General features: G+C 38.9%; 1 protein-coding gene across 3 annotated transcripts in view; it reads left to right on the top strand.

Annotated features, from left to right (window-relative positions):
* The window catches only part of LOC112018926 (choline/ethanolaminephosphotransferase 1), a 51,990-nt gene extending 34,163 nt beyond the window's left edge, over positions 1 to 17,827 (top strand). For 2 of the 3 annotated variants that reach the window (XM_024051458.2, XM_065770720.1), the window contains 6 exons: positions 6,583 to 6,645; positions 9,170 to 9,228; positions 9,335 to 9,387; positions 9,688 to 9,760; positions 17,298 to 17,356; positions 17,496 to 17,827. In XM_024051458.2, coding sequence (XP_023907226.1) covers positions 6,583 to 6,645; positions 9,170 to 9,228; positions 9,335 to 9,387; positions 9,688 to 9,760; positions 17,298 to 17,319 — 270 coding nt within the window. In that variant the 3' untranslated portion in view covers positions 17,320 to 17,356; positions 17,496 to 17,827. The remainder of the gene's footprint in view (positions 1 to 6,582; positions 6,646 to 9,169; positions 9,229 to 9,334; positions 9,388 to 9,687; positions 9,761 to 17,297; positions 17,357 to 17,495) is intronic. The other variant, XM_065770721.1, reaches the window with a different exon arrangement.
* The last annotated feature ends 493 nt before the right edge of the window (positions 17,828 to 18,320 follow it).

Raw genomic sequence — 18,320 nt, 5'->3', positions numbered from 1 at the left:
TCTCCAGCCTCAAAGTTACAAGGGCTTGCCAAACCCAGGCCCACAATAGACTCCTTACTTCCCAAAAGGCCCACTGTTTTACTTTCGTTGGCTTTCTGATTGCATGGACCTAGCCCCACTGTTTTATTCTAAGCCATATTACTCTCCCTTGCTACCCAGTTGCCAACTTGTTGACCACCCTTAACTCTATCCCAGGAAACCCGCCTCTTTCCAAACTCATTCACAGCCACAATCAGTCCTCTCCTTAACTAAGGGTCGTCAATGGGCTGGGTCGGGCTGACTCAGTCCATTTTTACTTGACCCATAGGCACAATGAGCTGGGCATAATGGACTATTAACTAGTTAACGAGCCGGGTCAAGCTGAGCCGAAAAAGAAAACCTCAGCCCATAACCCTACTTATGGGCAATGCCCATTTTGTCTTTAGCGAGCTGGGCTATCGGGTTGGGCCTAATGGGCTACTCATAGGCTTGTATTAGCATATTATTTTATTATTTTTATAAAAAAATAATCAATTTTTTATAAAGGAATAATCATTCAATTTTTTTAAAGGAAAGAATCAAAGAATCTAATACTTAATTACAAATTTTTTTACAGTCAAATCTATTTAATTTTTTTTGTTTTTCTGATGGAATCCTATTTAATTTTTTTTATTAAGGCTTTAAATAGTTTTTTATTTTTATCTTTAATAAAAAAAAAAATGTCAAATTGTTAATTCAAATTTGCTAAACTACTAGAAAAATATATATTTAGTAAACTAAGTTTAGCACAATTACTTTGAGTATCTTAATGGTTGAGGGAGTTCTTTTAAGAAATTTCTCTATCATATCTCAAGGTTAATCCTTTATACACTTCTTATATATTTTTGTTATGAATTATGAGTTATTGGGCTGAGCCAACGGGTTAGGCCAACAGGCTGCACAACAGGTTGGGCTACTGTGCTAGCCCACCTGGTACCCATGGGCATAAAAACTAGCCCACAGCCTGACCCACTAGGCTAGTGGGCTACTCATGAGCCTCAATAACAACGGGTCGGGCTACCCATTAGCCCGGTGGGCCATCAGGTTTTTGGGTCGAGCTATGGGCCGTGAGCTATTTGATGACCCTTATCCCTAACCAACGTGACTTCCTATTATCATGCAACTTTCCAAACTCAACAATATTTGAATTCGAATTAAACTTCAAAGGAATATTGAGCTTATTTTCTTCCAGGATTTTCTCATCAATAATATTCTTACCATTAATACCACATTCTCCACCCTCACCGCCACCCATGGCTGCCTGGGGAAAACTTCCGGGCTGAGTTTCATAAACTACTGCCTATGAGTGAGAATTGTCTCTCGGAAGCTCCAAAATATTCTCCACAACACCATCCTTGACCTTTTCTTTGATAAAAGGCTGCTGAATAGGCTTCAACCTTGCTTGTACTAGAGCTTTGACAGCTTCCACATAGGACCTGGCAGTACGATTTTTTGGAACCTGCTTATACTTGTACGGTACAAAATTCAATCCACCCTCCACATATTGGGAAGGTTCCAATATTCTTCTTAATTCAATCCCAAAAGTTCTCCATCCTCCTTGTGACTTACAGGCAGGAATAATGATAGTTCTCCGCAACCCCCCTACCTTGAGCTCAGTCACAGATAAGTATTGTCCAAATGAGTTGGACCCCCGTTGCAAAGTATAAGCAGTATCACCATCCTTGAACGTGAAAAAATGCTTAGGATTAACCCCTATCACGGTGTGTTCCAGACTCCGCATCACTCAAAGTGCTGCACTCTTACCCATAAAAACCGATTGCATGTAATATTTTTCCCGTTCAAAAATCTTAAGGGAGTAAAAGTTCCCTTCTTCCTCCACCACCAACTGAAACAACTTAGATTCAATAAAAAAAAACTACTAAATCAACCCATTCTGAACCAAGAAAACAAACTAAAACAGGATTTATGACTAATTCGAGGTAGCCGGGCCTCCAAAGAATCTACTGCCCTCTCATCGAGCAATGTTTTCTAAATATTTTGTGCGTACCAAGCAAAGAAAATTTAGGCATCAGTACCTAAAGTGCATTTGGCATCAGCACCAAAACACAATAACACGCTTATAACTTCGAACTAAAATTTCAACATAAGGAAACGAAAAACAGGTATATTTCTTTCTAATATAATCAAGCAATCTTAAATCACAAGATCATAAGCCTTCTTCATATCTAGCTTATAAGTCATGCCTGGCTACCACTTTCTTCCACTTCCAGCAAGAAGTGCACTTTGAGTATCTTATACAAAATCTCCTGTCACAAGTTTCAATTTATTAGCTAAGACTAGCTAATAATTCATATGCACTGCTCTCCAAACTAATAGACTGAAAGTCTTTCACAGTTAAAGTTCCTGCCTTTTTGGCACTAGAGTTATAAACTAGCATTAAGAGGATTTTCAAACATGCCAGACTAGTGAAATTCATGGAAAATTGTTTTAACATCCCCCTCCATGATCCTCCAATAGTGTTAAAAGCAAGTCATTATAAAATAATCTAGACCTGAGCCTTAATCTTCATTCAAATCCTTTCGAGCATTTAACACATCCGCCTTTTTGAAGGGTCTTTGTAGCCAATTCTTTGGTTTAGCAATCTAAAATTTAAACCATTTACCATAGGGCGTAGGCCTCCAATCAAAGAAGTGGCATATTTGAGCTTTTTGTAAATTTAACAATTCTTGTTGATTGCCTTTTGAAAGCTCAGTGGATCTAAGATAATCCTGCTTTGATATATGGTGGTTGAGGTTTTGTGGTTATGGTAGTAGCTAAATCATGGTGCAACTTGATTTCTGTATTTGCCATGTTAATCATATTTGTGTAGGTAGCTATGGGTGGCACATGATCATATGAAAGCAGCAATTTAGATTCCAAAACAACTAAGAACTGATGCTGCATCAAGAACATGTTCCATCTTGTGCAGTATTTTGCTAGAAGTATAATGATTTAAGTTTCTTAGTAGGGCAATAGGTAATTTTGTTAGCCTTTACATGCCAATATTAGTTTTTAGTTTTAGTGCAACTTTCTAGATTAAATTTTCCAGGCTGGCTGCTGATACTGCTTAATTTGCAAATTGATAGTTTGTTGTCCGTGTAATTGCATGTATTTCTTTAGTTGCTTTGGTAGTCACTACATGACATTCAATAAACAGTTGTATAGATCCCCAAAGGTCTACGAATTGACTTGCTCAAGATATATGGTGTTTTATTATTGGTGTGAAATAAATTCCTTACAGAACTGCTCTGGTAGCATGATATGTGACGGTTAACCTTTTACCTATTTCATGCTAAATTTTTGGTAATAAACTGTAGAAAGAGCTTGTCTTTCGTCAAAAATTTTGTAGAACCCTAATGGTGCATAAATAACTCTGCAAGGTGCCGTAATTAGTTGCAGTTTACAGTTGTAAAAGATGAGAATAAAAACAATATAGAGAAGTGGAAGCAAGAAAGAGAGAAGAACGCAAGGAATAATGTGGTTCAACTAAAACCCTAGCGGCTACATTTTTATTGTATAATCAAGTCAAAAATTACTGTGAACCCTTAACAGGTTATATATAGAGACTAAGTTTGGGTTAGCCCTACATGGGCTTACAACATAACTAGGGCCTCTTGGGCCATTTCGTTAACATAAACTCAATACCTTTAACACTCCTCCTCAAGCTAGAGCATATGGTCATATAGTTCCAGCTTTAACACATACTCTAAACAACTTCTGTATGGTGCCAACTTGTTTGAAGAGGCTGAAAAACGATGTGAACAAGCCAAAACTTGAGGGAACCGGCTGAAATTGAAGCTGAACCAACCAAGATACTTGCATGAGCTAGTTGAAGTTCTTAAATACCAAATAGGTAACCAAATAGAGGTTTTTAGGTTGTTAGGTTATCCTTATCATGGATAAAGGACAACCAGAATCTATACCTAAACAATCAAAATCAATCAAATAGGCAAACATGGAACTTCCTTGTCTACTTTAACCAACAACCAACACTGGTGGCTCTAGAACATGCTGGTGACCACTACGCTGGTAACCAAAAACTCTGGCGATAACAACCAAGAACCATTGAGAAAAAAATACCCTAGGACCACTGGAAACTACCAAGAGATTGAGGAGAAGCCATTGCAAGCTTCGGCAAGCAACCTCCATGATCTGAAAACCATTGGGGTAAGCTGAAACCGTCTAAGAAGTACTAGATCTGCCAAAACTCGCTAGAATATTCTGAAAACCACCCAACAACAAAAAGCCACCGATAAATGCCAAGAACAACAAAAACAAACAATAATTGGTGGATGATGGTTGGAAACCACCATTGATATTCCATTGATCTTCCACTGTTGAGATTTGGCAAGATAGGTTGCGGGTTAGATCTGGATCTCGGGTTGAATATGAATTCAGGTTGGATCCGCAACAACAATGACTAGGGTTGTCCACAAGTTAGTCCGGGTTGGGTTTGTGCCCAACCCATGACCTACCCAACCAAATCGGGTGGAGGACTTTTAGACTCGCCGCTGACCGTTAAGGAGTCGGATCAGAGTGGTTGGATACGCGTTGGGTGGCAGTTGGTTCGGTCAAAACTGTCAACAGTGGAGAAATTGCCCAAAACACTCCAGATTTGGCGAAATCTCACCAGATCTGTTGGAGATCTCACTTGATTCAGTGAGATCTTGCTAGATCCGGCGGAAATCTAGGTGGATCTAATGAATTTTCACCAAATAATCACCAGAAAATTATTGGAGTTGCTGGATTTTTCTAGGTTTTATAGTCGGGTAGGGTGAATCGGTTTAGAGAAGAGAACTCAGCAGCCTACCTTCTAGAGTTGGTTTATGAAGTCTAAAGCCCGTGTCAACCATTGAAGCTCTCTGATCAGTTGCGGGTGGGCTGGGTCCGGTGTGTGGGTGGACTCCCCTAACAATGACAGCCACTGCGACAACCACCAAAACGACAATGAGACAACAAGACGACAACAACAGTAACCATCGAGAACAACCAATAACAATAGCATCCACCGTGAACAACCTACAAAGTTAGATTTGAAGGTTGCACAAGCAAACAACCACTAACAATTGAGAACAAAAACAATGAGATGGGTGTTGTGTAGATCTGTTTGGTGGGTCAAAGAAGATGATAGAAATTGTGAAAGAGGAAAAGCAATCAGCCACAGGAAAATGGCTCTAATACCATGTTCAAGATGAGAATAAAATAATATAGAGAAGCAGAAATAAGAAAGAGAGAAGAACACAATAAATTACATAGTTTAGCCTAACGGCCTATGTCCACAAGATAAAGTCCCAGTGGCTATATCTTTTTCTGTATAATCAAGTCAATTATTACCGTGAACGCTTAATAGGGTATGTATAGAGACTAGAAGCTAGGGTTAACCTTACATGGGCTTACAACATAGCCAGGCCTCTTAGGTATTTATATCTAGGAAGCACATGCACAAATACAGGTACGGGTATGGATACGGTACGACAACACGGAAATTTTTGAAAAAGTAGGACACGAATAGTGGGGATATGTATATTAATTAATTTTTAAATATATTTTTATTTATATTTTCTATGTACTGTTAAGCATTTTTTTTTCATAAAATGGTAAACATTTATTAATTTAAGAGTAATAGTAGACAATAAAGTGAAATACAGTAATCAACCATCCAACTTTTTTTTTTTTTTTTTTAATCGTGATCAAGCATCAACTAAATTAGCCAAAGAGAGAGTGAGCCAGAGAGAGAGATCGGATCCAGCAATAAAATTAGAAAGAGGGAAAGAGGGAGCGGTGGAAATGAGAAAAGTACCGTGACTACTGTTGGCTGTCGCAGTGGGGCTTCGCTGCTGCTGCCTTTGCTTTCACCGTGGGGCTTCTCTTCTTCTGCCACTTTAGCTGTTGGACAGAGAGTGAGAGAAGTCCAACGGCAAAAGCAAAGGTAACGGTATCGAAGCCCCATGGCGAAAGCAAAGGAGAGGGATCGAGAGAGAGAGATTTTAGGTTTTGTTTTTAAGTTATGTGGTTCTGCCTTCAAAACGAACAGTTTCAGGCATTATTATTATTATTATTATTTTTTTTTCTTCTCATTTTTTGCAAGCCCATGTCCCAACTATATCCCTCCCGTATCCCTAACGTATCTGAGCCATGTCCCTGCCGTATCCGAATATTTTTTTTTAAAACGGCTGGGACACATGTGCAGCCGTGTCCCAGGAGTATTCTGTATCCCGTACCCAACTACCCATATGACACAGACACGGTAGGCATTTTTTCATGTCCGTGCTCCCCAGCTTTACATCAACATAAACTTAATACCTTTAACAAAGATCATGGTTGTTAACCTGGTAAGATGTTTCTCTGGCTTGTGTTTTGGGCTGTCTTGTAGATTTTCCTCTAGAAGTCCCAGCATGCGATGTCTTGTAAAAAAATAGGATAAATAAATAATTCACACACAAACATGTTCATTTATTTTTTAACATTGTTCTAATGTCTGCTTAGCGTTTGCTTTATCCTTCTTTATAGCTACTTTTTGCTGGATAAGATTTCTTATTTTTTGAATTACATCTGTTTTGGCAGGGAAGGATGATCCTCGCTCACTTGTGCGATGAACCAAAGGGCTTGAAAACCAATATGTGCATGGTATGTTGCTATCTCATACCAAACGACTTTGAATTTAGTTGGTAATTTAGAATTTGGTTATCGTTATGGCTTATTTTTTTGGCTGTGTTGTTTGTATATCTTGCCTATCTGTTTCTTTCCACCATAACTGGTTTGAGAACCACTCAAAATTTGAGAATAAGCCTAAAATGAAAACAATTAAAAGCAATTGAGTCTGGTCACTTGAAAAAGAGTACATGGCAAATTGGAAGGGTTATTAATAATAATAATAATAAAAAGTCATACTCACTGCACAAAACTCCCACTTTTGTGTCTAGGAGAGGTGATTGGTAGGAAACTTTAGATTTTTATTGAAGAGGTTGATTTTTGTACTCAACCCCGTGATCTTAAACTTTCACTCATGGTGGAAGGAACATGGCATTGCACCATATTTATTAAAAAATGAAAATAATTTATTTGACTGGTCATTCAATACATTGAAAGCAAAAAGGTCTTCATGAAATTCGGTTATGGTGATTTTTTTTTTTTTGGGGGTGGGGGGGAGGGGTGGTGGGGGTGGAGGGGGCTTTGGGTAAACGAAACAAACAACAAGATCTCAGGGGAGTACTATGGACAGAATGGGACTGCAAGTGATTTTGGTGATATGTTTGAATACTTAATTGAGAATACCTGTGTTCAGGTAGTAATTAATAGATTAATTTCTAATTGATTTTATTGACGGCTTCACCAACCCCAAAGGGTTGGCCTACCAGTTTTTAATCCCGTGAGATCCATGAGATCATGTTTGAAACCTCTACCTAGCATTTTGGGGCCACCCTAATAGACTCATCCTTGTAATTATGTGGTGTGTGATAGGGGGACTATACACATTGGGGGAATAGTTAAGTGTTTAAAGAGCTCTGGATACCCTTATTAGCCCCACACACACACACACAAAAGATGGCTTCACCATAATGTTTGTTTGTTTGCTAGCCCATTAAGTGAAAACCTGATTTTCTTGGTCTATGGTTTACCTAGTTTGCTAGAGCTGTATTATTCTGTGTGCTGGAGTAATTCCCTCCTAATAACATGATGCTTATCAAAATAGTTTGCTTGTTTGCTAGATATTTGATTCAAAGCTAAGTTGGGATTACCTTTACATTTCAGTGTTACACATAAGGTCCCATTTTTATTGAAAATCAAAACAGGGAAATTTGTATGGCTCTACTGGTTATTAAATTTGTGTAATTGTTATTCTATCAGTCAGCTTTATTGCTTGAGAACTTGACATGAGATAAGTGTGGCTTCTTAGAATGCCCATGGATACCTGACAATTGGTTCTAGCAAGAGGGGTTAGTTGCCCATAAGTTTTATTAGCTAAAGGCGAGTCCAAAGGTCTCTTATGTAGAAAGGTTCCTCGGTAATAAAAAAAAGAAGTGTGGCTTCTTTGTCCAGTGTGAACTGCTGGAAAGTAGAAATTTGAGAAATTAAAAGGGCTTGTCAGTTTCTGTCATGTTATTTGAAGTTTCTTTTGAACTAGTTAATGATGTTGCAATTTATATAGCCACTGAGTTATATGCCAGTAGCATGGGGCATCTCCCATGAGTATGGGTTTAGGACGCACGGACACAGCAAAAAGGGCTGCATGTACATAGGCACACCTCAAATATGGCTGCATGCATGTCTGTGGGGTGTCCAACCCAAGAAGTTATTATTATTTTTGTTTAGTTCACGGAGGGGACACAATCACAACACAGCTGAACCTAAAAGAATTTAAAAACAGAAAAAGAAAAAAGTCATTGATTTGCTTTCTTGGCACAATAACGACAGTAGATTCATAGTCATAGACTACATGACTTTGAAACAAATTTCTCTCTCTCACTGTGCATTGCACCATTGGCCATCGATATGCTCTCTCATGATTAGATCGGCGACCAAACAGCCCGTTTGCACCTCTTCAATAATCCTCACTATCAGATTGGCAATGCATCTGGCACATTGATCTGATTCTATAAGCTTTGCCGCAACAGTCAGCTGCTCTTTAAAAAAAAAAATCTAAAAGTTGTATTGCAATGGCAATGGGACAATGGGTTTTGAACACTTTTCTTTTTTTTAATGTTTATAAAAATTTAAATTTTTGGTTATTATTTAGTATGTTTATTGTATACACTTGCTGTTTAGTGGTTATAAACTTATATAGTTATGTGATTATCATTTATTATTAAGACTATTGTTTAAGGTTTAGTTAGTTGTATCATTTGTTAGCATTTTAATGGTTGTTATATATTTTGAAACCTATAATAAACGTAATATATGCCCAAAAGTATATAAAATATAAATAATTATAAATAATTAATTGTTGTTTCCCTTCAAATTGTGTCCTAATTTTTTAAGAATTGCTGTTGCTGTGTCTTATGTCATGCTGTTGCTATTTCCCTTCTTAGGTATGGGATGGTGGGTGATGTGTGTCTAAACTCCATTGTGAATTACTACCACCACTCAACCCCTCCCCCTTCCCCAAAAAGAAAGAAAGAAAGTAATTCACAATCTTTATTATTTTGTGCAGTCACTACTGTATCTACCTTTTGCCATTGCAAATGCACTCACAGCCAGACTGAATGATGGGTATGTTGTAATTTGATTTTTGTGTGCTAAAAATTGACTTACCATTCTATTCTCAATGCTTCTGGTTCTATTTCACTCATGAACCTCTTTTGATCTTTTGTGGCAGAGTTCCTTTAGTTGATGAGAGGTTGGTCCTTCTTCTTTACTGTGCGTTCTCAGGTACGGTGACTCACCTTTTTTTTTTTTTTTTTTAAATGCAAATGGTCATTTGTGGTAAATTACTTACAAACTCCTATTTCCAATAATTTTTTTGAAATAGGCCTCCTTGTTGAGCTTAGTTTTTTTTTTTTTGGGGGGGGGGGGGGGGGGGGGGGGTGTTGTGGGCGTGCATTTAGGCATTTGCTGCTGCAGTGTCTACTTGGCAAAATATTGGTCTAGCTTTTACTATTGATTAGAGATGTAATACTGTGATTTTGTGATCCTTCTACTGTGCCTGACATCCTCTTTTACTGAACTCAGTGGTACTGTATTTGCACTTCGCAACATCTGTCGTTCATGAAATCACAACTGCGTTGGGAATTTATTGCTTCAGGTGAGACTGTCATTCTTTTTTTTGATAGGTAAGAAAAAATATATTCAAAAACTGCTAGATGCAAATTAGCACCAGCATGTCAAAAGTACAAAAAAGATGGAAAAGCAAAAAACATAAAAAGACATTACCTACAAAGAAAGAGAGCTAAAGAATAGAGGAAGAGAGTCACTAGATGTGAGTCCCCAAGCCTAACCCAATCAAATAGGGAACCAGAAAAGATAGTAAGCATTTGGTCCTCAGATCTATCCAAATCCTCAAATGTCTGCCGATTGCGTTCCTTCCAAATGCACCACATCAAACACAACGGAACTAAGTTTCAAATGTAAGATGAATGCTTCCCCAACCAATTCTACCAACTAAATAGAAAATCTGACACCGTACATGAGGGAACCCATGAAATCCCAAAAATTCTAAAGACAAAGCACCACAGTCGATAAGGCTTTCCACAATGTAACAACAAATGATCCACTAATTCACCATAGCAACGACACATAATGCACCAGTCAACAAAATTAAAGCCTCTAAGCCGCAAGTTATCACCCGTGAGGATCTTATCCCATGTGGCTGTCCAAACAAAGAAAAAGACACGCCGGGGTGCCTTAACCTTCCAAATATCTTTCTATGGAAAAACAACGGAAGAAGAGCTATGTAACTTATGATAATATGAGCGGATAATAAAATCCCCGTTTTTAGTCAACTTCCATCTCAACCGATCACCATTAGTCCCTGAAGGTAAATTGGCTGCCAAGAATCGAAAGAAATCAACCACCACATTTGCCTCCCAATCATTAGGACCTCAATTGAAACAAACATCCGAAGTTCTCCCATCTCCTGCTCCTTGATATATCAAAGATGATTCTACGGAAGCCTCTCTATTTGCAGCCAAGTTGTACAAGATTGGAAAAGCCAATTGGAGAGAAAGATCTCCGCACCACCTTTCTGTCCAAAATTTCACTCTATCCCTCACCTCAGCCTTATACTGGAAATTTTTATTGAAAATTTCCTAGCCCTTCCGGATACTTCTCCACATACCACAACCATGAGCACCCCTACCCAACTTAGAGGTCCACCCCCCCCCCCCCCCTTCCCCCCCAAATTCTTCCCCAAATTTCAAAGCTATCACCCTCCTCCAAAGCCTATTCTCCTCAATCCCAAAACACTAAAGCCACTTTCCTAGTAAGGCTTTATTGAAAATAGTCAATTTTCTAATACCCAAGCCACCATTAGCAATAGGCATACACACCTTATCCCATCCAAATAAATGGGTCTTAGGGTCTCCCCACAGGAAATCCCTTTGGAGCTTCTCAATTTTGTTTGCCACATGTGTAAGGATGGTGAATAGAGATAAAAAATATGTGGGAAGGCTGGATAGTGTGCTTTTAAGCAATGTCATCTTACCTCCCTTCAACAAATACAACTTCTTCCACCCAGCTAGCTTTCATTCGATTTTTTCCAAAATAGGGTCCCAAATAGAGTACCAAGATAAGTCATTGGCAAGGCCCCAACCCTACCACCCAATATCTTTGCCAAAGCATGCACATTATTTACCTCCCCTATAGGAACCATTTCACTTTTAGCTACGTTAACCTTTAAGCCAGTCACAGCCTGAAAACAAAGTAACAGCAATCGAACATGTAGGACTTGCTCCACCTCTGCGTCACAAAACAAAATAGTATCATCCGCAAACAGCAAATGTGAAACACTTTCCCTTCTGTCCCTTCTACCATCCGCCCTAAAACCACTAAGTAAACCTGCCCCCTCCATTCTCTTCACCATCCTATTAAACACTTCCATCGTAACTAAAAATAATAAGGGAGACAACGGATCCCCTTGTCTCAAACCTCTAGAGCTACCAAAGATGTCAATTGGGGTCCTATTAACCAACACAGAAAACTGCATTGTAGAGATACAAGTTCGAATCTAGCTACACCATTTCTCCCCAAAACCCATTTTCTTCAACAACTTCAGAAGTGCCTCTCAATTCACATTGTTATAAGCTTTCTCAATATCTAACTTACAAATCACTTCCGGAATCTTACTCTTCATTTTGCTATCAACACACATTGGCAATGAGAACTGAATCAAGGATCTGCCTACCTCCCACAAAACTATTTTGAGATTCAGATATCAGTTGATCTAACACCACTTTCAATCTATTTGCCAAAACCTTGGCCAAGATTTTATATAAACTCCCCACCAAACTAATAGGTCTGAAATCACGAATGTTAAAGGCATCATTCTTAGGAATCAAAGCTATAAAGGTAGCATTAAGAGATTTCTTAAACTTACAGTATTGATAGAACTCTTCAAAGACTGCTAAAACATCTTTCTACTACTTTCCAGCAATGATGGAAAAATGTCATAGAAAAGCCATCTTGACCTGCAGTTTTATCCCTTTCCATATCTCTAACCACTGATAGAATCTCATCCTTCTCAAATCTCCGCTCCAACCAGCCCCTCTCCAACTCCCCTATTTGATCAAACTCCAGTCCTTCTACAAAAGGTCTCCACTCCTCAAACTCCTGATATAGAGTTTTATAAAATTGAGCTACCTAAGTAGCCACTGCTGCTCCTCCCTCATAAATCACCCCATCCACTTCTAAGAAATTCAGATGGTTATACCTTCTATGAGAATTGGCCATCTTGTGGAAGAACTTAGTATTATTATCTCCCTCTTTAATGCATAACATCCTCAATATTTGTCTCCAGGAGATCTCCTATAGAGAAATAAGATGCTCTACCTGCGATCTCACTTCGTTTTTCTCATTTCTCTCGATCTCAGTGAGTCCAAGAACCCCTTCTTTAGCATCTAATAACTCTAAAGCCCCTAATAATTCTTTCTTCCTGCGCCCAACATTGCCAAACTCTTGCCGATTCCACTAAATAATGCCTTCTATCAAAGCTTTCAATTTTTTAGCAAACACATAATTAGGTGTACCCGAAAAAGAATGGCGATTCCACCATGAGTCTACTCTATCAACAAACCCGTCCGACTTCAACCACATATTCTCAAACCGGAAGGGACTTTTTCCCCTCGCCATACCCCCTGCCTCCAAGAGAATTGGGAAATGATTTGAAATTGGTCATGGTAGAATCTGTTGGGTCACATCCGGAAAGTGTTGCTCCTAGTCATGTGACACTAGAGCCCTATCGATCCTAGACATGGATGGCTGGTCAATACCACTAGACCATGTATAAATCCCTCCCTCCAACAGCAAATCTATCAAGTTTAAATCTTCAATAAATTCAGAAAATTTTTCCATAGCTGGAGTAAGCCTAGACCCACCCCTCCGTTCACTAGGAAAACGAACAATATTAAAATCCCCAAAACAACACCATGGAATATTCCAATACTGCTGAATACCCACCAACTCATCCCATAAATCACCTCTCAAGTTGTTATCATTCGGGCCATACACCCCTGAGCATGCTCAAATAAAACGATCCTCCACACCTTTTCACTAAAGCGACACCAAAAACAAGCCCACTAGAACTTCCAATTTTTCTAAAACCCTCCTATCCCACATAATCAAGACCCCACCAGCTGTCTGATCAGCATCTAAAGCCACCCAATTCACATACAAACAGCCCTAAATACTGCAAACCAGTTGCCTATCTATGCCAGCAAGCTTTGTTTCTTGAAGGCATACAACATCAGACTTCCACTCACATAACAAGTTTCTCACTACTGGACGTTTCTGAGAGTCATTCAAACCTCTAACATTCCATAAAACCATTTTCAGCTTCATAAAGACTATTATGGCCCCACAACTATCTCTACCACACTTCTAACACACTATCTCCCATCGTAGTTAACCGTTGAGATTAAATTCCTTAACTGTCTCTTCCCTTTACCCGTGGATGATGCTACTTTTTGGTTAGCGGCTGCTTTCTTCCGTTGTTGGTTAATAACCTCCATCTCCTTTTCTAGTCTTTGAAGATAGGCAATACACAACTATTCATGACGTTTCATAGAAAGCCCAATCACTTTACTAAAACCTGGGATTTTGTTTTTCACCCAATTAGAGACATCCAATGTACCACCAAAATCTAATACCTCAGAATCGTTATGCGCTTCCATCAACATGGCCCACCTTGGAGGGATAATAGTAACCAATAGATTACAATCAACCAAGCTCTTCTCCTCACCCAAGACCACTTCTGGGAAAGCCACTTCCTCCATCGTCGAGACTCCCAAAACAGATGGGCCACAATCTGACTTCGATTCCATCAATGCTAAATTGGGCTGGCCAATCTCATCCATATCACTTGACCTGTTACCCTTGTTATCCACCCCGTGAATCACGAGCACTCTATACTCACTACCAAGTTTATCCTTACTATTGACACCAAAATCCCCAAAACCCATAACCGAGTCTTTAAAGGATATTTGCTAAGAAAATACCCTTCGAAGGTTGCGAATTTACCTTATCGGTCTTGCCTGGAGCCAACATGAAAGCATCAGAGTTGAACCCAACTGACTCGTGACCGTTAGAGTTAAACCCAGAGAAAAAAGACAATCGATCACCGTCGGAACCGCCACAAGACCATCAGAGCTGGTCCCAACCTCCAACCCATCCACCGTGGTGCTATCAGAGCAATTCCCATCAAGACAACTCTGATTATCCTCCATCGGCTTCACCGCGACACCTTTGGAATTGATCCCAGCCTCTAACCCAGCCACCGTGAGGCCATTGGAGCTAATGCCAACAGAACAGGTGTGACCACCGAGCATCTTAGGCTCTCCCTGTCGCTCAGTCCCTTTGATGTTGAAACTCAAAGGCTTGGTTTGGTCTAAAAGAGATATCTTAGGATTCACCAAGTGGGCCAGGGTTGTTGGGCTTGTCATCAAAGAGGACTCACCCATTTCAAAAATTCTTGGGCCCGAGAAGCGAGTAAAAGAGCCCACACCATTTTGGGTCAACGAGGGATTCATTTGACCCCGTGACCCACTAGAAAGAGCCCCCACATGCACCCTCTATTTCCTTGATACCCAAACAGAGCACCTCCGTCCACTTTTATTAGGAATCCCTGCACCTTGCGTAAAATGGTTTGAGCCCACCACAGGGGATTTTTTAGAAAATAACTACAAAACCCAAACAATATTATTAGTTAGGCAACGTTTCAAACATATTGCATTTTTAACAATTCAACTTCAGAGGAGTCGATTTTACTGTTCATATTTATTTTTTAGATAAAAAAATCGAGTGTTTTGTAGTCATTTCTTTGTATTGAAAACGACTCCACTGAAGTCGATTTGCCGAAAAACACAGCACCACCAACTCCACACAACTTCGTTCTTCGTTCTATAAAAACCCAGTCCTTACCGTGACCAACGAACGAACTCAGGCGCCTGGGTTTCTTGCCGACGAACCCAGGCGCCGATTCTGACCGACGAACCCAGCAACACTGACGAGCAAACGAAGGAACCCAGGCGCCGATTCACCAAACCCCGACGAACCCAGCAACACCGTCGAGCAAACGAAGAACCCAGGCGTCGATTCACCAAACCCCGACGAACCCCAGCAACACCGACGAGCAAATGTCTAACACGCTCAGATCAGATCAGTGGAGGAGAAGAACATGCTCGTCGGCGCCTGCGTTTGTTTGCTCATCGGTGTTGCTGGGTTCTTCTGTGACGGCATGGGGTTTTTTGGCACATGGGTTCTTCTGGGTTCGTCGGCGCATGGGGTTTTTTGGACAAAGAAAACGACTCCAGTGGAGTCGTTTTCTTTGTGGTAAAAAATAGATATGAATAGTAAAATCGACTCCTCTGAAGTCGAATTGTTAAAAATGCAATATGTTTGAAACGTTGCCTAACTAATAATATTGTTTGAGTTTTGTAGTTATTTTCTAAAAAATCCTCCACCACAGGGTTTATATGAACCCATGACCCACTAGAGGGACCCACCATGTGCTCCCTCTGACTCCTTGTGACCAATTTAGTACTCCTCAGTCCACCTTTATTAGGATTCCATGCTACACGCCTATTGCCTTCCCCATTCACCTCTACGGTCAAGGCTTCTCCAGTCTAGTAGGAATTCCTCAATTCACGTTCTTTTCCAAAAACAGATACATTCAAATTTGATTTGAATATCAACGGAAATCTCCTTTTATTTCCTACCGGATTTGTCTCTCCCAAATTAGATTTCCCATTACTGCTCCGATAACCCACAACTCTTCCTCCAAGAGTCGTCGAACCTGGTGTGCTCACCGGCGTTGCACTCAACCTCCTCTATACACTTACTGAGTTCTGCTTCTCTCCCCTGTTATCCCTTAATTGCCGTTTCCCTTTATCATGGATGTTTAACAACTTTTGTTGATTTCTACCCCAATCCTGCACCTGATGCCCACGCACTGTATCGGCAAAAGTTTTAAATGGTAGAACCCGTGAGTTATCCCTTAGAGGCTGAGCTACAAATCTCAAGCGACTAGAACCATCATGCACAGTTTTCGGGTTCCAACATCTTCCTCAATCCTAACCCAAAAACCCTCCATCCATTCTTTGCTTTGCCTTCTAGAATAAGAATGGACCTCCTAGCCTCGCCAACTTTCAGTTCAATCAAAAGAAGGAACAAGCCAAAAGAGTTGGAGCTCCGTTGGAGGGTGTAGGCTAAATCACCTTCTCTAAAAGTATAAAAATACTTTGGACTACTTCCAACAACAATCTGTTCAATACTCTTCATCAGCCATTGTGCCGCATTCTTACCCATGAAGACCGACTTCATAAAGTATCTACTTCGCTCAAAAATCCTTAATGAAAAATACCATCCCCCTTCCTCTACCACCAATTGAAAAAATTTGAATTCAATATAAAAACTGCGAGAACCACCCATAATGGAAAGATCGGAAGAAGAAAGCGGCAAATTTTCTGGCTAATTTGAGGTAGCCGGGCCTCTCAATAATCTCTGATTTTCTTAGCCAAATGTTGTGTAACAAAAACAAACTAAATCGGCTGTCATCTAAGAGCACCTGAAAGGTTCGAGACTGTCATTCAAAAATCTGTAAAATTTCACATCTTGGTTCAAATCAGGTTTAGATTGGATGTGGGTTTTTTGGTTTTAAAGTCAGTTCTGACTTTACCAAATTGAGCATATTTAAACCTACTTGTTCAAATTATATTGAAATTTATGCAACCTTTCCTACTGTGATATGAAATGTTTGTATAATTTTTGTTGTCTACATTTTTATTTGGTGGCTATGACACATCTATTAGTCCAAAAAAAGGTTTTAGTGAACTCCAGCTGCCTATTTTATTTAGGATGTAATATACTTGCTCGCTAGTCATTACTAACTCAGACCCTAGTATTTGTTACCTCCAATATTCCTTTGGTTTCTTGTAAATGAACCCAAAGTATGTTCAACTACGTTGAAACTTTATTTTCATAAAGACAAACATTTACACGTAATTGCAATTTAACTGTAATTTATTGTTGCACAATTTAATGTATACTGCAGTATTAAAGTTGCGGATTTTTCCCTGTAGTTTCTTTACATGAGTATGACCTTTGTATATGTTTTTCTTTGTCAATTACAGGATAACTAGGAAAGAAGCTTGAACTTTGCGAGTGTTTCTTTTGGGCTTATTCTTCCCAGGTTCACCCATCATTCTTGAGACATTTTTTCCTATGCTTTATCGTATCTTTACCAAAGATTTTGTAGTGCTGATTGTGTTTGCTGGTTTTGTACCTGCATGTTCTCTTCTGATCATTTTGACCTTCCTCTTGCCTTCAAGCTGTCAATTCCAGAATGATGCAGCTATGCCAAGATTTTGGTGGTTCTTTTTAAAGACATTTATGACATAGATGTCACTGACTCACTGGGTTCAGTGTTTGAGGTCCATTTTGGTTATCCATACCTTTGCATTAGAATTTTCTTTTTCAGCATAGAGTAGGTCAGTATAGATTTGTAGACTCATTTCCTGTAATACAAGCATTAGAAGTTTAACACTAGTTAGTAACCTGTGCAATGCACAGGAGAGTTCAATATATGATATTCTAAATATGTAATTTTAAAATTATGATAATTATTAATAGGTATTTATTAAGTGTCTGTTTGGGAGGATTATTTTTGCCAACTTATTTTATTATTCAGCTTATTTTTGCTACTATTCATAGGATTCATTATACTATTTCAGCTAATTTTTACCTTTATCTGCAGTAATTTCAGTAAAAAGTTTTCAGTTTCAGCAAAATAAACAGATCTCAAACAAACCCTAAAATTGTGTTTGATAAAATTTTAACAAATGATGTAGATATATCAGGTTTTATAAGGAATCTTTATATAATTTAAACTCAATTAGATACATGAAATAAATTAAATGAAAAATTGTGAGGTCTTAGTTAATGTGACAAATTTATGAAGTCAATCGTAAGTCATGCGTCTTTCATTTTTATATATAGTTAGTAACCTATGTAGTGCATGAAAAAACTTAATATAATATAATGGGCAAAACTTAGGTACAGTACTTAGGTGTTATTCTTTAAGTTCTTCTCTTAAAATTTAGTCATGTTATAATACTTAAATAAAAATATACTTCCATTTTATGAAAAAAAAAAAA

This window comes from Quercus suber, unplaced genomic scaffold, assembly GCF_002906115.3.
Source record: "Quercus suber isolate HL8 unplaced genomic scaffold, Cork oak 2.0 scaffold_35, whole genome shotgun sequence".
NCBI classification, from domain to species: Eukaryota; Viridiplantae; Streptophyta; class Magnoliopsida; order Fagales; family Fagaceae; genus Quercus; species Quercus suber.
This window is presented reverse-complemented; position numbering and strand designations above follow the sequence as displayed.